This window comes from Vigna unguiculata, chromosome 3 (genome assembly GCF_037176805.1).
Source record: "Vigna unguiculata cultivar grain cowpea cultivar isolate G323 ecotype 2 chromosome 3, ASM3717680v1, whole genome shotgun sequence".
Classification (NCBI taxonomy): Eukaryota; Viridiplantae; Streptophyta; class Magnoliopsida; order Fabales; family Fabaceae; genus Vigna; species Vigna unguiculata.
In genome coordinates, this window is record NC_140794.1 from 58555124 (window position 1) to 58579899 (window position 24776).

Consider the following 24776-nt stretch of genomic DNA (forward strand, 5'->3'; position numbering starts at 1 on the left):
ATGTTCCAATCCTCTGAATCATGTCTTTCCATGCTTCAATGTGTCTCTGTGATGATATCTAGAATGAAAGTGAAGCAATTTTACTGGAAGCAACATTGCTGGGTATCAGACTGAAGAGGAGCGAATATCTGATCTTGTTCCAGTGGGCATTGCATCATGAATACCAAACATTCTTCTAAAGCACCCACCAACAAAAAAGGTTAAAAGTCCTTTGATTATTGTGTTATGGTGTGCAGTACAATTGAGGTGGTGACTTCACTCACTACTCCATTCATCAACCTTGTGAAACAATTGGTAACCAAGTACAGTGTCTAAATCTGGGGCCACTAAGTCAATCTTCTCACTTTGTCATCACATAACCACACACATCTCTTCTTCTTTATTATGTTCATAATAACACCTACCTCAACATTTTCATCTTACATTGGATCAAGTTAAACAACATATATCTGCAATTCACATTCAAACTAAAACTAATTTTAAGACCGAACACGTGTGTCTCCGAATTCATTGTTTCTATTGTCAAGTTGCAACTTGAGGTTAGAGTTGAGAGAATGTTTTGTAGTTTGGTCCAAGATATAAGTGGGGCTTTGTCACAGCATGGTTCAGCCCAATTAGATGTTCTGTTTGGACCAAAATTTTTGTATAGGGTGCAGAGAGTTGGACCAAAATCTGTATTACTTTAATAAACATTAAATTACTATCAATCCAAAAAGAGAGCAGTTATGGTACGCGTGCAAGATTTGATGAATAGAATCTAAACAAAATGTGAGAAACTAAAACAAAATTAAAGAACTGATTTAAAAAAAAAAAAAAAGATGAGAAGTTAAAATAGTTAAGCCAAAAAACAGAGAATACGGTAAAATTCTCCTTGTAAATTAATAAAAATGATTTTTCTTGCATGTATATTTAAAATTATGTTAAGTTTGTTGTTTACCTCAGTTTTCCTCCTTAATTTAAATCAAAGCAACAAAAACAAATTAGGATATATTTAATATTTTATAAATTTTAACCAAAATGATACTTGGTTTACCTAAAAAGTAGTTGAACTTCTTAGATATAAAAGCAACGTGTTCCGTTGTGAACAATGTTTAGGTTCCATCATTTCGGTTTATTTTTCATTTCTTACCTTCGGTGACAATGATCATTAGATTTGTATACTTTGGGTCAACATCTCCAGGTGCTTCCATTCAGCATGGAGTAATTTAAAAATTTTAAAGGTGTAAAATTTGAACTGTTTTGAATTAATTTTTAATTTATAAATATTGTTTGGATTTTAAATTTCATTAGAATAATTTATTTTTCACTTATAAAAAAAAACTAAATATATAATTAAAGTTCAAATTATCAATATTAAGTTTTTTGAAGATAATATAAATAATGTTATTTTGAAGTTAGTAAAGAGAAGAGAAAAAAAAGAAGAAAATGGATGCTGACAAATAGAAAATAGAGAGAAAATAAGAAGAGTGAGATTAACAAAAAATGAAAAAAATAATAATAATAAAAAGATAAAAATATGAGATAATAAAAAGGTTAAAATAATAAGATAGAAAAACAAATAGAAGTAAAGTAGAGAGAAGAGATGGTGTAGACAAAGAGAGAAAATGAGATGAAAGGGAGAGAGGGACAAAAGCATAGGAAGGAAAGGGACAGAGTATGGATACAAAGGAGAGGAACAGATATAAGAAACAAAAAAATACAGAGGAAAGAGAAAAAAAAAAGCAAATACAAAAGAAAATAAAATAAAAGAGAGATAAAAAAACCGACTAGAAGGAAAGTTATTTAAATTATTACTTTTCATAACAAAATTTTATAATTTTAACTAATCAAAATATTTCCATAATATTTTGTAATTTCAATTTTTTAAGATGTGTCACTCAAATAATACACTACTTCAAAAAATTGTAATAAAAGCAAATTACTCTTTTAAAAGTTTTCATTGTTTATTTAGAAATCCTTCTCCAGCCTTATTATAACACATTGAGTTGTTATATACATGTTCGGTTGTGAGAAAGGTATTAATGTGAATTTCATATTGATATGATCAGTTATAACAGTAAATTGTGTGGGTTGATAATAATTGGTTAATAACATATTATCAATAAATAAATAGAAAAGGAAAAGAAAGACCAAACCAACTTGGAAAAACAGATGGCAAACCATTTGAAATGGTGGAATATCTTGGCAAGATTCCTGAATAGTAATTTTATGATAACAGATCCAAATATACAATAAATACTGTAACTTTACTATGTAATTCCACAACAAAGAACAGTTGAGAGAACTAGTATACCAGTAGTAACAACCCAAAAAAAGTGCCGGCAAAACAACTTCACAGAATAATTAATAAATTATGGTCAGAGAACTACTAACTTTCTAGATAGTTCCACCTGTTAAAAACCTTGAAAAAATGGCAATGGCCACCATGCCCAAAAACCTACATACTCAACCAGAGAAAAATAAATACGAAAAATAAACACCACCATAAGGCATTTTTCAAATGTCATTGCTTTCCTCCTCATCATCATCATCCTCTTGGTCATCCTCATCCTTTTCCTGTCAATGATAATTATACTTTCTAAGAAAATATTTCTATCCACTATATTTTGGAAGTCCTAATGACATTTAGAATTTAAAACACATCTTAAAATGCTATTATTAAGTAAAGTAGCAATAACTTGTATCAAACATCTTAAAATGCATTCATATTTTTTGTTGTTTACAGATCATGAATGATTACAACTTTCAGGATTTTGATGTATCTTCACAAAAACCGTTTTTGTTATTGTTGAATTGAAATCATACACCTCCAGATATATTAAGGAGTAATAAAGAAAAAAGAAGATGAAACACTGAATTGATATTAACTTAGATGTATACAAAAGTATTGACATATTCATAAAACCTGTGGTACTAACCCATCTTTATAATCTAATCCTAACTAACTCAGGAACTAAAGCCTGATAAAATAAATCCCAATGAATAAGAAAAATAAACTAACCCTCAAGAAATTATGATATGATAAAATATTTTTCCATATATTCAATTATTAAATAGAATTCACATCACATTGGTGTTTCTTGTATTCGTTTTCTTTATGTTAACATCTATATAACCAAAAATTAAAGCATTCAGTTAAACCTGAGTTCAAAATACGACTGCTATAAGTGACTTGTACATGTTCAGCATTAAACTTTGAGTCAATTCTGATTTAGGTTTAGTATCCATTGACTGAATTTGGGACGAATTAAAGCACGGACCCAGCAAGATTCCACAAAACATAAACAACAATACTCCAATCATATTTGTCAATTATCTATTCTTTTCTAAGTAAATTCGAACTTCAATTACCTCATCATCACCTTCATCATCAAAATCCTCTTCGTCAAACTCCTGTTCCCAAGTCAATTACCATTAGAAACACCATGGGAGAAATTAGCAAAGTAGGATGAGTAATTAAGTGTGAGTTTTGAAAATACAATACACAGAAGACAAAAAGGTTAAAATTTAACTTACATTGTTGAAATAAGTAAGTGGATTTGGCCATAAATCTTCTTTGATCAATTCTGCAACCTGCATTTAGTGTGATTAATGTTTTGGGACCAAAGTGAAAAACAAAACAGAAAATCACTAAAGAACTTCCATCTGGAAAGAATCTTATAAGGCTAGACAAAAATATACCTCATCATGAATTTCATCCGCATCTTCTTTCTGTTCAGAGTCACTAAACCAAGTAAAGAAACTGCATTTATTGACACAAGAAAATTTAAATACTGGCCATTGAGTCCATCATGGCAGGAGATTTATTAACATTTCCTTCAAATATATTAACTAACAATGATTAACACCAAAAGCTTTTGTTGACACATGGGAAAGAAGTTTTATTAAAATTACCCAGTTATTCTGACTTGCTTAAAATTATCCAGTTAAAACATTTGGTCAGGGCATCAAATATTTGCATGCTATCATCCTTGTTCCGATTTCAAAACAAAACTGGAGATTTCCAACTAGTACGAATAGATTATTTCTACCAACTCTGCATAGGTCAATGCTCTTCACACTTTAAATAGTTATTCTAGTGTAGAAAAGTATACTACTACATAGAAAGTGCCACTAATATTTCAAATAGTTATTCTTGTATAGAAAAGTATAATACAACATAGAAAAAGTGTCACAGGGAAACACATTGAAAAATACAGCCATGTCTTCTGAATCAAAGTGGAATATGACATAACGAAAGCAAACATCACAAACTAGGTATATTTTCTTGATCTGTCAATTGATCAATTTGAATGCCAGAAAACTGCAGCCTCCAACAGTAGTTTCTCTTTTTCTTTTTCCAAAAGAAAAGGCCTGGCCAAGAAAACGAGAGGTCTAGTTTCCAAAAACGACAATGGGTGCATAACCATGGCTATCTTTGTTTATAATATTACTGTGCTCAGAAACTAAAAAAGAGCATAAAAATAAAAGTTTAGGTATCAACCTGATATCAATACGACCCCGCTTCCCATTCTTGTCAAGATTGACTCCGTTGGGTAATCCCTATATAATCAAGGATTATGTTTCAAAGTAAAAACTGTAGGTGCTGATGGGATGGTGAGAATAAATGAATTCATGGCCTTACCTTGCCTTCTTTCCATTTAATGGGGGTAGCAGTTATCTTTGTTGATCCTTCTTCAAAGAAGGTAAAAGTCTTTGTAAGCTTTGTATTCTCAAAATATGGATTGGGATTGAAATTCTGGAAAAAAAGAATTAAAAACTAGTCAATTTTTGTCTGTAGAGAATTAACATCTGGCTAGCCTTAAAGGTGATTATCAACTGGTCCTTGTATGTAGACACTTTTAAATCACTGCTATAAAGGATAGCACCACTTAAGTAAATACAAGGTGTTTTTCTGGGCGTGAGAGAGTGCGAAAAAGAGCAAGAATAACTTACAAAGGTGATTGAGTAACCAGATTTGACATCTTTATTATCTTCAACCTCGAGAGAACCCAAATACTTAAATATCTACAAACAAAGGGTACGGAAAATGATTCAAACTTCATCAACAGGTTTATCAATAATCAACGGAACAAAGCATTGAAAGCACTCTCATGTAAACCTCACAAAGTGGCAAAACACCCCAAGTAAATAAATAGATTGAATCGATCACGAAGGACAATTAACATAATTGCAAAACTTCACCACGTATGAGGATAGAAGTCAAACCTTTTGATCCTCTAAATTCAGAAGTTCACAAAGGGCAGGGTGACTCATAAACTGCACAAGCCAAACAAATCGAACAAAATATTTCAAATTCGTATCCATCAGAACAATAATCAAATCAACAAAATGAAACTCACAGCAGTAAACCAGAAATCAGGAATAGATTTGACGATGATCTCATTTCGCTTATCGTAAACTGGCTTCCTTATCTCGTTAAACTTCTGCTCTACTTCGAGGACCTTATCACTCGCCTCCTCATTGATCTACAACGACATCAAAATAGAAATTCAAATTCAAATTGAAATTCAAAATCAATGCACAATAGCAAAATTTTTTAATTCATCGTCAATGCACTAATAGCATAAATAACATTCACAATTCATAAAATCCAATTTAGTTACGTTAATTAAAGGAATCCTAGAAATTTGGGACAGTTTAAAACGGAGAATGAAAACCTAAAAACCTGAAAAATATGAATTCAATCTATGAGTGAGAATTTAGCGTAGAAAGATGAGGTGGAATGGGAAACGATGAAACCTTGTCGAGTTCATCTTGGACCTCTTGCAACTTCTCAATGGAGAGGATGAGTTTTTCGTCGATGGTATCTTCCAAATTCTCAGCAATTTTCAACTTCTTCGTCTTGTCGCCAACCATCTTCGCCTGAAACGCGCGTTTTCAAAAGCGAGGGGTTTGTTTGGTGTGGCAGAGGAAGCCAAGTGAAAAGTGTGGGAAATATGGTTAGGGTTTTGCGGGTTTAGGCTCGAAATTCTCGCTGACTAATATAAATAGACTATCCCAGGACAAGTGTACATCGAATGTGTTATTGACATTTTGCCTAAGGAGGTGACGTGGATACATGAATCATCAACATTCAACTATAAATGGATAATTAGAGTTCCCTTCTCATAAAAGGAAAAGTTAGGATACACAAATTCTATATTAATGTTTAAAATTTGATATAGATATTTATCTCATTCCGTTTTTATATGTTAAAACATATTATAATATTTTTAATTTATTAGATAATTTAAAAAATCTTATGAATATTTGTTTGAATCTTTACATTAGTAACTTAATATATATTTTTTAATAGTTAAATATAATCTTGTATTATAATATAATTATTTTTTATCATAAATCTATATTCAGTATTAGTTTTAAATATAATGCAATTTAGATATTTAAAAATATTTATGTAGTATAAATGTTAGTTACGTAACTGTTTAATAAATATCTAACGTATGCATTGTTGTTCAGGCTACTATACTACTCCCACACTACAAATTCATATCATTCCTTCGTTTCTTCATAGAAATTGAAATTTAATATACTAACAGTAATGATGAGTTTTAATTCAAATTAATATATTAACATAACTTCCTCTCATATATAAAATTCCATGCATCTAATTTACATTTATCTAAAGTAAAATATTTAGTACTAACAATGCAAGTATTTTATTGTTTTTAAATTTTCATTTATAATTTTCATTTGAATTAAAAAAATCGAACAATGCAAAATTTTTCTTAGTTTATATTTTCAAATTTAATTTTCGTGTATTGTAATTTTTTTTTATTTTTTTAATATATTTGTAGTATTATTTCAATATTAAAAACACAACTAATTACTATTAAAATAATATTTTTAATAGGATTATGTTTAATGTTACAAAAGTTTAATTTCACTAACTATTTATTTTTTAACATTTTAACAAATAGTTAATTATGTTTAATTTTATTAATATTTTATATTTTTTATTATTTGTAATCTTATTTTAATAAATAATATATTTTTAATATTGAAAACACAATTAATTGTTATAATATTTTTAATATTTATTGGAACATGTTTAACATTATAAAAGTTAATTTCAATAACTATTTTATATTGGATTATGTTTAACTTTTATTATTATTGTTTTATATTTTAATATATGTTGTACTTGTAAGGTCTCCTTTTTCTATTTTAAACTCTATCCTAAAGAGGAATTGAGTCTAGCCTTTTCAAAGGTCCAAGTTCAACACACTTTAGACCCCAAAACTTCCTCACAATCACTTACTTCTCATCCTGCCACTTCTTACAGAAAACAGTTTTTCCCTTGTAGTGTTGCAAGAGCTCTACTACCAGCTTTTGCCCCTTGAGCTAGTGAATTGTCCTTTTTCGAAGCTGCCTGAGCTCATATCACCTTGTAAGTTACATTAAAACCCCGTTTTCTTTCCACTTGTCTTTGTTCCTAAACTATGGTCTCACGTAGTCTTTGTCAATGTCTCATTTTCATACTTGTACGTCCTCTTATTCAGCTTCTTATACTACTGTTGAGTTGTAGTGAGCCTTGTTAGAGCTTTCTTACACTACAGTCCTCTTATTCCAGATAAGGGAAGTTAGATAAAGGAAATGTCTAGATAAAGGAATGTATCCTGAACTCTAATAATCGTTCACGCTCACATAGAGCATAATTATTTATGTGGTGAGAGTGACAGGAGGTTCCTGTCTTGGAACATATTGGGCCCAAGACATTAGAGGATTAACTCTGTGTGTGGTTGGGTGATAACTACTTGTCTCTAGACTTTGCAGAGTTTAGAAACCAACATAGACACATACTTCCTTTAGAATTCTATATCAAGAATATAATACAGTAATTGAGTCATAGGGTCCTGCATTTGTTTGCTATCACATGAATTGGGTACTTATTGCTTTGTATGTTTATAACCTGATTTAACATTTACTTGCTTAATAACATGTTGAAAATTATTTTTACTTTAGCTTACCCCTTTCTTTTTGTGTTTGTTCTCTTCTTTGACTTTTCCTTTTTGTAATGATCACCCATTTTCCTTTTTACGATGATCACCAAATCTTTGGTGTGAGCAGATATGAAAACTCTTGGTGGTCGTGATGTTAGCAAGGAGGTTGCGATGTAATTAGGCTTCCTAACATTGTGTGTCTTTGAGTTTCCATTCTAGTATAACTTAGGATAATTGAAAAAGGTTAATTCTAAATATACTTTATGTTGGTGCCCTATTTTATACTATAAACATGCAGCTTTCTATTTATTTGAATTATTCAACTAAATTGGGACGTTACAATACTATTTGTAATCTTATTTTAATAAATAATATATTTTTAATATATCACTTATTTAATATTAAAAACATAATTAATTACTATAATACTTTTGATAGTTGTTAGTGTTTTATATTTTAACAAATATTGAATTACGTTCAACTTTTGTTATTACTTTATATATCAAATGAGTTAATATAGTCAAACAATATATATTAGACAAATATAATAATATACATTTGATGAGTCTATTCATAAACTAAAGTTTATTCCTACACTAGTTAGGCAAGTTTAGCCATATAAATTAAATGAATTTTTCCATGCACATGTAAGACGATTCTATTAATATACACTAAACGAATATGTCTATAAAGGTTAAACGAGTATATTAATACACATTAGACGAATTTGTCTATTCACTAATTAAAATAGTCTAACCATATATATTAGATGAGTATGTTTATACACATGTTAGATGAGTCTATTAATACATATTAGATGATGTCCTTTCACTTATTGGATGAGTCTAGCAACATATATTAGTAAAATCTATTCATACACTGATTTGATGAGCCTAACAATATATTTTAGACAAGTTTGCTGATACATGAATTAAATGAGTATATTAATACACATTAGATAAGTATGTTCATTGACTAATTAGATGAGTTTTACAATATACATTAGATAAATTTGTTCATACACATATTAGACGAGTCTATTAATACATATTAGACAAACTTATTCGTTTATTGATTAAACGAGTTTTGCAATATATATTACACAAGTTTGTCAATACATTGATTAGATGAGTTTAATAATATGTTTTAAACGAATTTGTCCATATACATATTAGATGAGTTTAATAATATGTTTTAAACGAATTTGTCCATATACATATTAGATGAGTCTATCAATACATATTAGATATCTATTTCCATTAACTAATTAGTCGAATATAACAAAAACCATTATAGGAATCATTCCACATATTAATTAAATGAGTTTAAAAATATACATTATACAACTTTCTCCATCCAATTATTAGATGAGTCTAATAATATATATTAGACAACATTGTTCGTACATTGACCAAACAATCCTAACAATGTATATTAGATGAGTTTGTCATATGCTGATTAGACGAATCTAACAATATATATTTGACAAGTCTATCCATATACAGGTTAGACAAGCCTATTAATATACACTATCTAAATTTGTCTATACACAGGTTACATAAGTCTATTAATACACATCAAATGATTTTGTCCATTGCCTTATTAGACTAATCTAATAATATATATTAGACAAGTCTATTTATACATTGATTAAAGGTGTCTAACAATATATTTTAGAGAATCTATCTATACACAAATTATATGACCGTATTAATACACATTAAACGAAAATGTCCATTGATTGCTTAAATAAATTTTGCAATACACATTAGTCGAGTTTGTTCATATACAAATTAGACGAGTTTATTAATATAATTAGACAAGTCTATTCATTTATTGATTAGACAAAAACTAAAGAAGATTGGTTTAATTCAAAAGTTCTTCATCACTAAAGGATACTATTATCAGACTTTGACATTTCTTCATTTTGGAATATCTTTTTCTAAATATAAAGAGATGTTTTAGTAAATGATTAGTTGCCAAGTCTTTGTAACCAGGATACAATTATCAGACTTTGACATTTCTTCATTTTGGAATATCTTTCTCTAAATATAAAGAGATGTATTAATAAATGATTAGTTGCCAAGTCTTTGTGACCACTTATGCCTAAAAAATGACGTGTTTGTAACCAAATGATCATTTGCTGGGTCCAATCTCAGTGATTATAATGGTTGTCTCCAACAAGGCATCTCTAAAGAATTAGACACCATCCCTTTATCAATAGTTCGTTATAGGGAGGTAATGTCTAGCCGGTCAAGGGGAAACATGAAGATACACTAAGACAGTCACCGTAACACATAATATCTGAACATTGTACAAATAAAAATAACGTTGCCTAAAATTCTTCTTTCTGAAAAAAGGTGATTGGGACCATTAATTTCATGGCTTATACGAGCAAATAAAAAACAAAATGGAAGAAAACAGATGAAAGTGTACCTATAATCAGTAAAAGCTGGACAAGGCACTTTATTTACCATAGTTCTGTAAACATTCACCATCATCTTCCATGTGCAGTCCATTTCCCGAAGATACATGCCAAACATTTTCATTTGAAGCTGTTGCCAATTGGTTTTCCATCACAAAATACTTATGGTCATTACTATCATGCTGCACTCTTCCAGTGATCTCTAAGCACAAGCCCTTGCTTATACCTTTATGTGATTGCTTATCTTTAGCAGACTTCCTACTAAAGCCCAGGTCCACAAAAACCGGTTGAAACTTAAGAGTTGGGTTTGGTTTGATACGGTTGGCTTCCCTATCATCCCGTGGACGTAATATTCTATTTTCAGACTGTAATTCTGAAACTTCGTCTTTATTCACAAGGACCTGCAAGACATAATTCAGGGTCAAAAATGGAAAACAGGCGCTCTGCAGAATAGAAGGATTAAAAAGCATACAAAGGCTATTTATTATACATACAAGCAACAACAACGGGAAAAAAGGTGAAGGCATGTAAGACAATGGATAGTATATCACTGAAAGGACTTTCGCTTGACACATTCAAGATTTCCATTCTATACAAACCGAAACATGCAATATGCAATACCATCAAAATAATGAATGGAAGCATGATAACTTGATATACATCTGTAGATACCAGGAAATAATCACACAAGAAAAAGACGTTTGTTTCAAATTCTACACATTCATGGTGCAGCAAATCCAACTAGTAACTTTAGGTAAAACCACATGGTTAAAATATAAACCTTGCGGCCAACAAGATCAAAAGTCACTACAACTCTATTCCGTTTGGCTCGTTCAGCTTCTTCCATCTCCTCTTGCTTCTTCTTCAATAGTTCTTTTTCCTAAAGAAGGAAGACAAAAAAGAAATTCTCAAATGCATCATAACTCATTATACAACTATCACATGTGAGCAACAATTACAAGTGGTAATCAGAGTAGAATACCTCCTTTGACAACCAACTGTTTCCATCAATCTCATAGTAGTCACTTTGGTCATCAATAACTGTTGTACGCGCTGCAGAGTTCCTATCATATTCCACAAGCCTTTTTGCATAAGCTTCAGCAGCAGCCTCAGCATCTGACAAGGGAGGCAAACCTTCTTCCAGACCGGCATAGGAGCTTCCCTCTCTCAACACAAGTGCACCACAAAAATGACAAGGCCCTTCTCCTTCTTGTTCACAAACTATTTTGCCACAGGACAAGCAATTGCTGACCAGCCTGTGTCGACGTGCTTGACAAGAGCATGGCCTTCCCTGCTGGAACACAATTGACCCTTTGGCAGCCTCAGCAAGGGAAACAACTTTCCCAGCTTTCTTCTTTTTGGAATTCACTTGGTTTCCCTTTTGTGACGTTCTCGATTCACTTCCACCAGTTGGAGTCTGATTTTCCTGATTGCTGCTAATCACATTCTTGCTGGGTTCTGCTTGATGGCTGCGGCCTGAACCTTTTGATGCTCTAACTGATTTCTTAGTTCCACCAGCTGATGTCTCAACAGATGGCGGTTTGACATACGCATGTAATTTGGTAGTTGGAACATCTGAGTTGGCACTGAACTCTGAATAACCTCTTCGCCGTAAATACTCTGCAATCACGGTTTTCCCTGCTTCCTGACCAATTATATTCTGCAAAGCAAAATAAGATAAAGATAAACCTAATCAGAAATAAAAATGAATGCATTGTAAGGATATTCAAAACGATTAATCCTTAAACTTCAATTATAAGTGATTAATTTAATAATAATTACAATCCGAGCACATTGAACCCTAATATCCTAAATTTCCAGAGAGTGAAAAGATCTGTGATTTGGATCACTTGCAGAACAAGTTTTAAAATAACAAATAAAATAATTACGGATTCGAAGCAATAGGAACCAAAATTTCATAAAATAAAATAAAAATGGTTATCCTTGGCAAAGTAGAATAAAATTACGTCAAGGTACTCTTTGGCATCTTGTGGCTGGGCAAGGTCGCAATAAGAAACGAGGCCTTTGATGATCTCTTCATCCAAACCTAAACCTAAACCAGTTTCAATCTTGGAGCACAACTCCACCAGCGCCTTCTCTAGCCACTCCCCCGCCGACTCCATCTCTTCTCTCCGCCGCGACTCCGGTACGGTACGGGATTGATCTTTATTCTTAGGTGCCGTTTTTTCTTCCAAATCTTCACTCCCGAGCTAGTCCCAAAATTTTAGAACACAGTAAAACAAATATCACATATTCACATTCCTTTTAGGTGCACACACTAGACACCTATTTTTTCTTTTTTAAAAATAACATTAAAATTACAAAAAAGAAAGGGGTTTCATGTAAATATAAGGCTAAAATAGTTTTTTTTTTTATCCCTATTTTCATTAATTTTTTTTTAATTCGTCATAATTTTATTTAAATAACTTTCAAATTTTGTCCATTTTATTTTTTTATCGATATCTTTTAAATCATTAAAAGTTATTCTTTAATTTTTTTTATTTTATTAAATTTTTAGGACTTTTAAATATTTTTAAATATTTATATCAAGTTAGCCGTAAAATAATATTATATATATATATATATATATATATATTATTTTTATTCTTAATTTTATTTAAATTTAAACAATTTTATCTTCATTTTTAATTTAATTCTTAAAATTTTTATTCTAATTTTGAATTAGTTATAATCTTAAACGATAATATTTAATAAAAATATTAATTTTAATATAAAAATTAAAGTTGATCTCAAATTAAAAATAAATATAATTATTTATATCAAAAATTAAATTTAAATTTAAATTTAATAAAAATAATAAATATAAAGATATTGAATATAAAACATTTTAAAAAGATTAAACAAAAGAATTAAAAGAAAAAACCAGAAAAATCATACATAAGGAATTATCTTTTAATTACTTATTTTAAGTATACATGTTATATATCAAATTTATATAGATTATATTCAATAACATGCAGTGGAGCTTTAGTAGCTTGAATGATGGGGGAGGGAATGGAAGAAGGATGGGTTGTTTGTCTGCTTAGAAAGTGCAGAAACCTGAAACCCACGAAGCAAATCCACGGTCACATCGTGAAAACCGGTCTTCACGCAGATCCCTTCGTGTTTGGCAAACTCCTCCTTCACTGTGCCGTTTCCATCTCCGATGCTCTTCACTACTCTCTCAGCCTCTTCCGCCATTTCCCCAACCCCGACACCTTCATGCACAACACCCTCATACGCGGACTCTCACTCTCCCAAACCCCTCTCCTTTCTCTCCACCCATTCATCCAACTGCGTCGCCAACCTACCCTCTACCCCGACAGCTTCTCTTTCGCCTTTGTCCTCAAAGGGGTTGCCAACTCTCGCCAACTCAGACCCGGCATTCAGCTGCATTCTCAAGCTTTTCACCACGGCTTTGACACCCATATCTTCGTTGGGACAACGTTGATCAGCATGTACGCTGAATGCGGGGACTCCCTCTCCGCGCGACGAGTGTTCGATGAAATGTCTGAACCAAACGTCGTCGCATGGAACGCTGCTGTCACTGCGGCTTTCAGATGTGGTGACGTGGAAGGAGCGGGGAACGTGTTTGGGCGAATGCCTGTTCGGAATTTGACCTCGTGGAATGCCATGCTTGCTGGTTATGCCAAGGCAGGTGAGCTTGGGTTGGCGAGGAGAGTTTTTTGTGATATGCCTCTTAGAGATGAGGTTTCTTGGAGCACTATGATTATTGGGTTTGCTCATAATGGTTGTTTTGACGAGGCTTTTGGGTTTTTCAGGGAGTTGCTGCGCGAGGGAATTGGGACAAATGAAGTGAGCCTCACTGGGGTGCTGTCTGCTTGTGCACAGGCTGGGGCGTTTGAGTTTGGGAAGATTTTACATGGGTTTCTGGAGAAAGCTGGGTTTCTTTATGTTGGTTCTGTGAATAATGCTCTCATAGATACCTACTCCAAGTGTGGGAATGTGGCTATGGCTAGGTTGGTTTTTCAGAATATGCCGGTGGCAAGGAGCATTGTTTCTTGGACATCGATAATAGCAGGGCTTGCTATGCATGGTTATGGAGAAGAGGCAATACAGCTTTTTCATGAGATGGAAGAGTCTGGAGTTAGGCCAGATGGTATTACTTTTATATCGCTACTGTATGCTTGTAGCCATAGTGGCTTGGTTGAGGAAGGGTATAGTTTTTTTTCTAAGATGAAGAATGTGTACGGTATCGAACCTGCCATTGAGCATTATGGTTGCATGGTTGATCTGTATGGTCGAGCTGCTAGGTTGCATAAGGCCTATGAATTTGTATGTGAAATGCCAGTTTCTCCTAATGCTATCATTTGGAGGACACTCCTTGGGGCTTGTAGCATTCATGGTAATATTGAATTGGCAGAGCTTGTGAAAGCAAGGCTGGCTGAAATGGACCCAGACAACTCTGGTGACCATGTACTACTCTCAAATGTTTATGCCGTTGCAGGGAAATGGAAGGATGTTGCCAACATCAGAAGAACCATGACTGAGCATAGCATGAAAAAAACTCCTGGTTGGAGCATGATAGAAATTGACAAGGTCATCTATCGTTTTGTGGCAGGTGAAAAGCCTAATGAGGTCACAAAAGAGGCTCATGAAAAACTGAGGGAAATAATGTTGAGACTCAGAGTAGAAGCAGGTTATGCGCCACAGCTAAGGAGTGTTCTGCATGATATTGAAGAGGAAGAAAAAGAAGATTCAGTTTCTAAGCACAGTGAGAAGCTTGCTGCAGCTTTTGGAATAGCAAAACTTCCCAAAGGAAGGATTTTAAGAATTGTGAAGAATCTTAGGGTTTGTGGGGACTGCCATACCGTGATGAAGCTGATTTCTAAAATTTATCAAGTAGAAATCGTAGTGAGAGATAGAAGCCGCTTCCACTCGTTCAAAGATGGATGCTGTTCTTGCAGAGATTACTGGTGACAGGTGATTGATCCAGTAGCTTATCTTGACTGCCTTTGTTTGTAAGGAATATACACAATTGTTTCTTGATTTTCTCCAAATTGGCGATCTAGATAGCTCCATCCTGCGACATGACAGCAATTTGGCATATGTGAGGCATGTTGGTCTAATATAATGGCTACTAGAGAAGCATCTAGTTGTTCTGTCTAGTGGTTTTTCCGCCCTTACTGGAGAAGTATGGTGAAATGGTTAATGCCCTTTAAATGAGAAGAAAGCCAATAACTACTGTTTTTTCTACCATCATTCCTCTAGAGTACAAGACACGTTGGAAGACAAAAAGAGACAAGTGAAAAGGATGGACCAACAAAGCCATACAAACTAGTGAGGAGCAGCGCTTGATTGAGTTATTCAGAATACAGCGATTACGGTCACAACAAAAATAATTGTCAAAACATCACTTTACCCTCACGGAGACAAATAAACATGGAATGTTTCAATCCGCTGATGAACAAGCTGCTTAAGGCCTCCCAAATACCATGCCACTTAGATTTTCCGGCAACATCAATTCTTTGGTAGTAACTTTTTCAATGGAAAGATGTTGGCTCAGTTCATTGCATCGGCTTAGTGAATATAGTTCCATTCCATGGCACCCTTAATGCATCAAATGCAAGAAGACAAGATAACAAGAGTGTTCCTCTCCATATGAATTTGGTAAAATTCTTTTTAATGATTGATCATTATGCTTAATATCTTTTTTGCCCTTTTGGTTGGCGCTTATGGTTGTATTGACATAATAGAATCTTCCATTACCAACAAAGTTTGACAGAGTTGGTAAATAGTTGGGTTTTTAAAAATGCTGATTGGGTTTGATTATTCCTCTGTATGAAAAATCTTTTGTTGCAAGAAGACAAACCTGTTTCGATTATCTTTATACTATATGGTTTTTCTTCTTCAAAAGAAAATTGTGGAGAAGAAAGTGCCAGACACAATATATATCATTACTTCACTCACAAGTTATGCCAGCAGCCTCTGCATTCTACATTTACAAACCAATTAGCCAGACTGAGCAAATATAATGCTTATGCTACATTAAGAATCTTTCTTTTTGCTTCATAACTCGCATTCTTTTGTACTTATTTTCTTTTCTTCTTACTATTTTCTGATTTCAAATATGGTGCAGGTGACATGGACCAGCACAAACTTAAACTGCAAATAATAATGGTCAAGTTTGGGTAAATAATTTAGATAAGCGTTTTACAAATGGAAGAGTTTATAAGAAATTAAACTTATGTTATCTTTTTCTACATAAACTAAACTTTTTTTTTTTATTAAAGTAGCTTGTGATCTCCATAAGCATTTTTAGTTCATCTTAACACGATTCGCAGCGAACTTGTAAACAAATTCCCCGGTAATATAAGATATTAACTTATTGAAGTACTTAAATGTATGATTTATCCAAATACAGATTAATTGAATAAAGCAAATAAGTTTAAGTTTGCGTGCAAAATTTATTAAAATAAGTTCAAATATATTTTAATAAGTTTTTCCATAAAATGTATTTACTTTTTATAATCTATCCGAAAACATTCAACCAGTTCATTTTCATTAACATGAACTCTCTAATTCTTTGTGGTGATATTTTAATAATCTATTAATCTTCACTTATAATAATTAAGTCTTTGTGGAGACGGGAGGAAGAAGAAAGTGTTCATATAAGAAAAATAAATAAATAAATATAAAACATAAAAGTTGTTTGGTTTGTTGAAAAATAAATATTTAGATAAACTGCTTAGTTGAAAAGAATAAAAAAAAGGAAAATAAGTTTTTTCTTAAATCACTGAATTGAAAAAAAAAATGAACTTTCTATTTTTAAATTATTTATGTATTATAATCAATTATGTATAACATCATGCAACATCATTAATTGATTTTAATCCTCCATAAACTTAGCATGATCAATTATGTTTTAAATATAATGTATTATGTTAGGTATATGAGCCTCAAACTTTGAAAGTTGAATGAATTATAATGTAATATTATTAATATAATGTTAGTTTTTAGACAGGAGGTTGTACATAGTCTTTCATGAAAGAAATATAAAACTCATTGAGCTATATATTTTCCTAATAGTACATGAAATCGATTTGATGAAATGTTAATAAATTATAATGTTTAAAATCCATGACAACAATGCAAGGCCCTCGGTAAGATATAAACAAACTTAGGAGAACACAAACAAAGATGCTTAGGAGAAGGGTACTTTAGGAGAAAGGTTTTACACGGTGGTGACCGGTTGCAATTTCTTTGCATTTTCATGCATTCAACTGGGTAGAAAGAAAAATCATGATATCCACTTTATTTTTACCATCATTTTCACTCATTTAAACTATGGGTGATCTGGATTGGATTTTTAATGATCTAATCCATATCCATTTTAGATCCAAATAATTGGATCATTTTTTTATCCAAATCTATTTTTTCAGTAAAACTAATTTGGATTTTTTAAAATTCAAATCCAAATATTTGGATAGAGATTAAATTCAGATCCAAATATTTAGATATAGTTCAAAATTCATAATTTATTTTTTATAAAAAAATTAAATTAAATTTTCTAAAACTTGTGTTCTTGGGACCGACTCGGTCGAATTTCGATCGAGGATGACTCAACTGAGTTCAACTAAATTTCGGTTGGTGTCAAGTTGGCTGACTACTGCAAAATTTCGACTATGACTGGCTCAATCGGAAGGGCCAAATTTTTCCTTGGATTGACTTGGCCATATACTTCCAAATTCGGGTCAGAGTTGACTTCGCCAAATTTTCATCATGGCCGACTCGACTAAATTTGACCGAATTTCGATCGAAGCCAATTAGGCTGAATACGACAAAATTTTGGACGCGGCAGACTCAGCCAAATACGACCAAATTTCGCTTGGGACCAACTTAGCCTAATGCAGTCAAATTTGGGTCGGGGTTGACATGACTGAATACAGCCAAATTTGGTCGAGGTGGATTGGGCCAAATTTTAGTTGGGGTCAACTCAAGTGAATTTGGCCGAGTACAGCCAAATTTTGTACAGGATTGACTCAGCCGTATACGGCCAAATTTGAGCTAGACCATCTCGACCTTCAGTCTAGCCCAAATAAAAATTTATATTGAAAATTTTGATTGAATTTTTTAGATTATCCATTTTTGAAAATCCAGATTCAGATAATGGATATTCAATCCATAAAATATATAAAATGTAAATCAAATTGAAATCAAGATCCAATAAAATAAATTTTAAATAGATCGGATTTTTAATAAAATGGATCTTAAATGAATTGGATAAAAAAATTGGATTTTTTCCCACCCTAAACCATTCTAAACAATTTAAAATTATACTTTACCCATTACAAATTACAAAATGTGAGTTAGGTAGGCAAATCAAAGCAGCTTGAAATGTGTAACTCGTGCTACCATTTTAATGGTGGACCTGCGTTGCCAACCCCAAATTTCAAATACCAACATCTTTATATTACCACAATTCTTCAATTCATTATAATTATTTTCTTAAGTTATTACACTTAAACTTAAACATGAACGGTACTCATTAATATGATTTTTCTTATTCGATGATTAATGATGACAAAGATTTGTTTAATTGAATTTTGGATGATAATGTACTTCTTCAAAAAGTTGTTACAGATAATAAATTTAAGAATCATACGAATGATATATTTTATTTTTTTGGAGTTAAAATTTTTTAATATTCAAATTAAAAAGGGTAAAATAATTTTATTTATAAACGAAATATGACAAGTTATACTAATTGCCTTATGATGAATAATGATGGTACGATTAAGTACTGTACTTGTTTAATTACATATGCGGGGTATTCTTAGAAATATTTGTAATGAATATGTATATAATTTTTCATCTTTTTTATACTTCTATTTATATAGATTTTGATTTGATATGTGACACTTATATTTTAGAGTATGGTTAAAGGAAGTGGTGTCTTAGAATCTTAAAGACAATAATATTGGTGTTTGTATCTTTGTAAATATATATAGTTCAAAGCTTTTTCACTTGTTTTTTGAAAAAAAATCATTTTGCTAATAAATTGATTAATTTTTTACTTTTATTTATACAAAACATTATAAACAGTTTAATATTTTTACCTTTATATATTTATTTAGATTCTTTTATTAGTTTATCTCTATTTAATGAGGTGTGTAAGTTTTATCATAAAAGGGTTAGTGTAGTCTCTCATTATTTATATTCTTTTTTCTTTTCTATTTTAATAATATTTTATGTAATGACAATTAAATGATAAATCAACTTTAAAATATTTATTTAACTGAAATATCAAACTTCATAAAAATATTTTATCTAAGTTTATTTAAAGAACAACTATGTATACACGTGGATATTAGAAGAATAATATTGAGATAAATTAAAAAATATAAAATCATGTTGTTTTTAAAAAGTTTTAATGTTGTTATATACTATTTTAATAAATTTTGTAATTTTAAAAATACACCGTAATAATATTATTATTTTACAAAATATGTGGAGATCGATTTTTTTCACATCTTTTTCCTTACCGGTATGAACATCTAGTTGACACAACTCGAGGAAGCATAGTTTTTGATTTTTGATTTTACCATCACCTACCAAAAATCTCAACGACTCCTAGGTCAGCATTTTCTGCTGGGTCATTAAATTTTAGGTCTTCAATTTTTCAGTTTAAGCTTCCACCACTATCCATCGAAGCTCTGCTGCATTCTCCAATGGCTCTCTACGCAACATTTATGCCTTCCTCATCTCCCAAATTTAACCTTTACGCCAAAATTGGGGCACCCTTTTACCCTCACTCTGTCAGATTCCTTAGCCCCTTAAAAATTCGGGCTTCAACTACTCTCGATTATTCTAATGTCTCTGCCAACGACAAATCCTCCCCTTTGAAGGTTAGAATAACTTCCAGCTCTAACTGTTAATGACTTTATTTCATTTCACTAGTTTTGTTCTCCAAATTACTTTCTCGGTTTTGTTAAATTATTGTACTGAATTCGTGGATGCGTGGATGATCATTTTCACCCATTTAACTACACACACTTTCAGTATTTAGAAGGTTAAAGTGAGAAACTATAGTGATAATATTACTTTAAATGTTGTTTGGGTCTAGTGTTTTACTAAGATTTCAGAAAGAAGACTTCACTATATCAGAAATTCAGAAGTCCATTATGTCGTTAGTGTAATAAACATTCTATTGGTTTTTCTTCGTTGGCTTATAGAGGCAATTATCTTTTCATTGGATATTTAAAATTGAAACTCGGAATTTGGATGCTTTTTTAATTGAGAGAAAATATCAAAGCCTTGTCAGAATTTGCAATCATTTCTGTTGCCTTACACATAATGGTTTTTTCTTTTTCCATCAGACTAGTAATTGGCAATGGAAATTCAAGGACAATGTTATAAATATTTATTATGAGGAGCATGTAAAGGAGAGCCCGGAGCCTTCCCAAAATATCTTGATGATGCCAACTATTTCTGACGTAAGCACTGTTGAGGAATGGAGATCAGTGGCCGGAGACATTGTTCAGCGTAATGGCAATGCCAATTGGCGGGCAACAATTGTTGATTGGCCGGGCCTGGGTTATTCTGATCGGCCAAAGATGGATTACAATGCTGATGTCTTAGAAAAATTTCTGGTTGATTTTATCAATTCACCAAATAGTCCCATAAAACAACCAGGTACTTGTTGAGGGGCACTCTATTTTGTAATAACTTTCAGTTGACAGTTAACTTAGATTAATCTTTCCAGTTTTGAAATCTGGGCTTGCAATTATTATTCATCTCTTTTTAAGAATATTTTCTTATAATTAATTTTACGATTGACTTTGTTTTGGGCAGTTTCAGTTTGTTTTTTATGCATAATTTTTTAATTCAGTGTAGAGAATAAATTTAATTATCAAATTTACTGCATTGGATTATGTGTTTGAGGAACTTTGTTAAGCTATTCTTTTATTTTTCCTTTAAGATGTAATTTCTGACCTACTTGGCTTTTGTTCTTTTTTTTCTCTTATTCCCCCTTTAATTGTTGGATATGAGAAATCTACTATCAGCGCATTGGATTATATATTTGTTAAGTTATTCATGTTGATTTTTCAAGATATAATTCCTTACCAGCTTGCTGCTTCTGAGGGTTTTGGTTTTCTTTTTATTCTTTTTGTATTGGCGAATTTGGAATATTAAGGCTGCTGAGAGTATTTGTTTCATTCTTTCTGCTTTATGAGAACAAGAAGCTTTTTCCTCTGGAGCTAGGAAATATTTTTTCCATTAAGTAGATACTCTTGTGGTACCAAGTTTCTTCTTTTGTTATATCTAGTATCTGCTATGATGCATTTGTGAACTGTGAGGTCAAGTATATCTTTGTTTACCCATTAATTGTGTTAGATATATTAGATTATTCGATATTTTATCTTTATCTTTTATCTTCAGTTTCTTTGTTATTATTCTTTATTTGTATTTTATTTCCTTTATTATAAATGCAGTACCCTATGTGTATTTTCTACACAAGGGATATTAAACTCAAACCTATTTTCACTACAATCAATAAATTGTCTTCTGTTGAAATGATTTTTTCTAGAATGTGTATCTGTTTGTATGAGCAGTTGAATATGACCTCCCTTTGTATTATTGAATAATGTTCTTGACTAACATAATTAATGTTAAACTAGAAAATGATCTGATAATTTTCGGAGGAGGGCATGCTGCATCTATAGTGGCTCGTGCTGCAAAAAAGGGTTTGGTGAAGCCCAAAGCAATAGCAGCTGTTGCACCAACTTGGGCTGGCCCTCTTCCTATTGTGTTTGGTCGAGATTCCAGCATGGAAACAAGGTACTTTGATGCTCTCTTTTTCCTTGCTGCTTACTTTCACATTGCTTTCTGATTTCTACTGGGAGGAAAACAAATTTAAGTCACCGAGCTCAAACATTGCTTTCTGATTTCTTGCAATTGTTGAGGTAGTAGAAGGATACAGTTCTGGTTTTTATTATATCTGTTTGTATCAAATTTAGTTTTGAATTGTCAAGCTAATTTTTGAACCTTCAGTTGTAAATTGTATTGAAATGTATGATTCATCAACATAGTAAAAATAGCTTGAAATGCACTGTGTAAATGGTGTATGGTGCATTGGTGCTCAGTGTAATAATCTTAAATTGGGAATTGAGTAAACAATTTGTATTGTAACCATAGATCTCACAAGTCATAACCAAGTCCCACTATCAACTGATAGAAACTGATACATAAAAATACCCACAACACATTGCTATAGCATTGTACCCAATTACACTCACAAGTTTTTTCGTAATTATTTGTATGTTTCCAATAAATGGTAGCTCTTCCCAAGAACAGTAGCGCACATTGTTTATAAGAGACATTCAACTGATTAGTGTGGTGTGTTTGTCTATTGACAAAAACAGTACAATGTTCTTCCCCGTCTTTGCCTTACTAACCACAGCCGATATTTCTGAACAATGAAACAAAGCAACGATATAACCTAATAAGGTTTATATAGAATAAGTGACTCTGAGGCCTCTGTTCTAGAAGAACAGAAATTGAGAAATAGAGGGAAGGATGACCTTTTCAGAGAAAAAGCAATGGAATAATCAAATAAGGTGTATTCAGTGGTGTGTTCCTTTAGTTCTTTTTCATACGATAATTTATACTTAAACAACTTCTCACATTTATTTTTTGTTGAGAATCGGAGAAAACATAAGCAGCAGTAATAAATACCTGTAGAATCGTATGATTCATATGGGTGATAATATTAAGTCACACAGGTTCGTGCACATATTTCAAGATTCAAACCTCAACCTCACGATAAGAACTGTTAGCCTTTAGAATCTTTTGGATTTAAGTTATTCAAATTGTAAATCCTACGACTCTAACAACCGTGGTGAAAATAACTCCACACTCTTGGCAACAATGTAATATTCTGTGGCTCTTACAAGATCTTCTATTTTTTCCTCTGCCAATTTCGTTTGATTTCTATATAATTCTCACTGATATATATTCAAAGAGCCTTGTCTTATAACATAAATAACTGATGTGTATTTTTTGACTCTTCCTCGTGAACCTGACAGGTATGGTTTTCTAAGGGGGACCTTAAAGGCTCCTGCAGTTGGGTGGATGATGTATAACATGCTGGTGAGCAACGAGAATGCAATCCAATCACAGTACAAATCTCATGTATATGCCAATCCTGAAAATGTAACTCCAGGCATTGTAGAAAGCAGATATGCATTGACAAAACGAAAAGGAGCGAGATACTTGCCGGCGGCGTTTCTGACCGGTGAGTTAGATCCGGTGACATCCCGGGAGGAGTTCCTGGAACTCTTTGCAGCTCTGGAGGGAAAGACACCGGTGCTGGTTGTATCAACCAAAGGATCTCCTAAGAGATCCAAGGCTGAGATGGAAGCTCTTAAGGGAGCTAAAGGGGTGAGCAAGTTTGTGGAAGTAGCAGGTGCTCTTCTTCCACAAGAGGAATATCCTGCTTTGGTCGCAGAAGAGCTTTATCAGTTCTTGCAAGAATATTTTGGCTCTGTTGCTTAGACTTTATAGATATTTAATTTCTTTTGATGATTTATGTATCAACCGGAGAATATCAATATCATTGATGTTCTGCAACTCTTCCCCTTCAGTAATGTTGGTGCATCTTTTGGAGGTACAAATATTAATTGTTGAGGGTGTATACAACTATACATGTTTTTTTATGTAGTGTGTTTTTTGTTTGGTTTGTAAAGAAACCCTAGTGTATAAGAAGCATACACTTATCATTTGTTTTAGCAATGCTCTTTTTGGACATTTCACATGTTATCACTGGGATTAAAGTTGATATTGTTTTATCTGGTTAAAGTTGATACTGCTTTATCTAGTTTCTTGATTAAGGACATTATGTTTAATTTAACTCCTTTCAGGAATTTTAAATTTTTAAGTTTTTCAGTAGTGGAACTCATTATAATAAGAACCTTAAATTCTGAATGTTGTTTGGAAAAAAACCAAAATCTTGTTATACCAAATGCGATATTAATTGGTCTTACAAAATATTTGGACCGTATAAAAACATAACTATGCTCATTTCTATAATCTCATGAACACTATTGTATTTAATATAGAACTACTGTGTCATGTTAAGTGGCTACGATTAAAATATTTTTTAGGCATCTTTTAATCTTTAAATTAGTTAGACCTGTTGATGGGTAATTAATTTGAATTTACTTTTGTAGACACCACAATTATTTGTTAATTGATTCACATGCTCAATAGTCAATATATTTATGTCTTTAATAATAAATCAAACAGGTACTTAAATTAGTTTAATTTAAATTCTACGCTAAAACATGTAATAAAAATATAAAATCAGTGATTATAATTGGATTAGTAACAAGGGACATGATTAGAAGTTTGTATCAATTGTCATATACCTAAACTTCATTGTT

At 31.9% G+C, this 24776-nt stretch overlaps 4 protein-coding genes across 5 annotated transcripts; 2 read left to right on the plus strand and 2 right to left on the minus strand.

Annotated features, from left to right (window-relative positions):
- Positions 1 to 2179: 2179 nt before the first annotated feature.
- On the minus strand, positions 2180 to 5996 carry LOC114176478 (NAP1-related protein 2-like). 2 transcript variants are annotated; one of them, XM_028061526.2, is made up of 10 exons: positions 5743 to 5996; positions 5343 to 5468; positions 5209 to 5259; positions 4936 to 5007; positions 4625 to 4738; positions 4484 to 4542; positions 3682 to 3742; positions 3517 to 3573; positions 3352 to 3393; positions 2180 to 2556 (listed from the first exon to the last, which is right to left on the minus strand). In XM_028061526.2, the coding sequence occupies exons 1-10, from the start codon at positions 5857 to 5859 to the stop codon at positions 2497 to 2499; spliced, it is 759 nt and encodes a 252-aa protein (XP_027917327.1). In that variant the 5' UTR covers positions 5860 to 5996; the 3' UTR covers positions 2180 to 2496. The 2 variants fall into 2 exon arrangements, with proteins under 2 accessions (XP_027917327.1, XP_085526789.1); XM_085670663.1 differs by lacking the exons at positions 2180 to 2556; positions 3352 to 3393; positions 3517 to 3573; positions 3682 to 3742 and adding an exon at positions 4120 to 4353.
- A 4071-nt stretch (positions 5997 to 10067) lies between these two features.
- On the minus strand, positions 10068 to 12621 carry LOC114179946 (transcription regulator/ zinc ion binding protein). Its single transcript, XM_028066460.2, has 4 exons — positions 12339 to 12621; positions 11354 to 12031; positions 11153 to 11251; positions 10068 to 10772 (listed from the first exon to the last, which is right to left on the minus strand). Exons 1-4 carry the CDS (start codon positions 12492 to 12494, stop codon positions 10413 to 10415), a joined length of 1293 nt encoding a protein of 430 aa, XP_027922261.1. The 5' UTR covers positions 12495 to 12621; the 3' UTR covers positions 10068 to 10412.
- A 710-nt stretch (positions 12622 to 13331) lies between these two features.
- On the plus strand, positions 13332 to 16694 carry LOC114175983 (Tetratricopeptide repeat (TPR)-like superfamily protein). The gene is made up of 2 exons (XM_085671197.1): positions 13332 to 16002; positions 16472 to 16694. Exon 1 carries the CDS (start codon positions 13372 to 13374, stop codon positions 15310 to 15312), a length of 1941 nt encoding a protein of 646 aa, XP_085527323.1. The 5' UTR covers positions 13332 to 13371; the 3' UTR covers positions 15313 to 16002; positions 16472 to 16694.
- Positions 16695 to 19901: 3207 nt separating this feature from the next.
- Positions 19902 to 24192, plus strand: LOC114175987 (alpha/beta-Hydrolases superfamily protein). Its single transcript, XM_028060860.2, has 4 exons — positions 19902 to 20240; positions 20712 to 21027; positions 22014 to 22173; positions 23421 to 24192. Exons 1-4 carry the CDS (start codon positions 20064 to 20066, stop codon positions 23887 to 23889), a joined length of 1122 nt encoding a protein of 373 aa, XP_027916661.1. The 5' UTR covers positions 19902 to 20063; the 3' UTR covers positions 23890 to 24192.
- Positions 24193 to 24776: the final 584 nt, after the last annotated feature.

Bases quoted from the DNA above. Each gene is read 5' to 3' on its own strand.
- LOC114176478 (XM_028061526.2), bottom strand. From the start codon at position 5,859: ATGGTTGGCGACAAGACGAAGAAGTTGAAAATTGCTGAGAATTTGGAA. The intron at 5,008-5,208 runs GTTTGACTTCTA...CTTTGTTTGTAG, and splicing joins TGAATTTAGAGGATCAAAAG to ATATTTAAGTATTTGGGTTC. The intron at 3,743-4,483 runs GTTGATACCTAA...CAATAAATGCAG, and splicing joins CGGGGTCGTATTGATATCAG to TTTCTTTACTTGGTTTAGTG.
- LOC114179946 (XM_028066460.2), bottom strand. From the start codon at position 12,494: ATGGAGTCGGCGGGGGAGTGGCTAGAGAAGGCGCTGGTGGAGTTGTGC. The intron at 11,252-11,353 runs GTATTCTACTCT...TTCCTTCTTTAG, and splicing joins ACAGTTGGTTGTCAAAGGAG to GAAAAAGAACTATTGAAGAA. The intron at 10,773-11,152 runs GTTTATATTTTA...TATGTCTTGCAG, and splicing joins TTGATCTTGTTGGCCGCAAG to GTCCTTGTGAATAAAGACGA.
- LOC114175983 (XM_085671197.1), top strand. From the start codon at position 13,372: ATGATGGGGGAGGGAATGGAAGAAGGATGGGTTGTTTGTCTGCTTAGA.
- LOC114175987 (XM_028060860.2), top strand. From the start codon at position 20,064: ATGGCTCTCTACGCAACATTTATGCCTTCCTCATCTCCCAAATTTAAC. The intron at 21,028-22,013 runs GTACTTGTTGAG...ATGTTAAACTAG, and splicing joins TAGTCCCATAAAACAACCAG to AAAATGATCTGATAATTTTC. The intron at 22,174-23,420 runs GTACTTTGATGC...TGAACCTGACAG, and splicing joins GATTCCAGCATGGAAACAAG to GTATGGTTTTCTAAGGGGGA.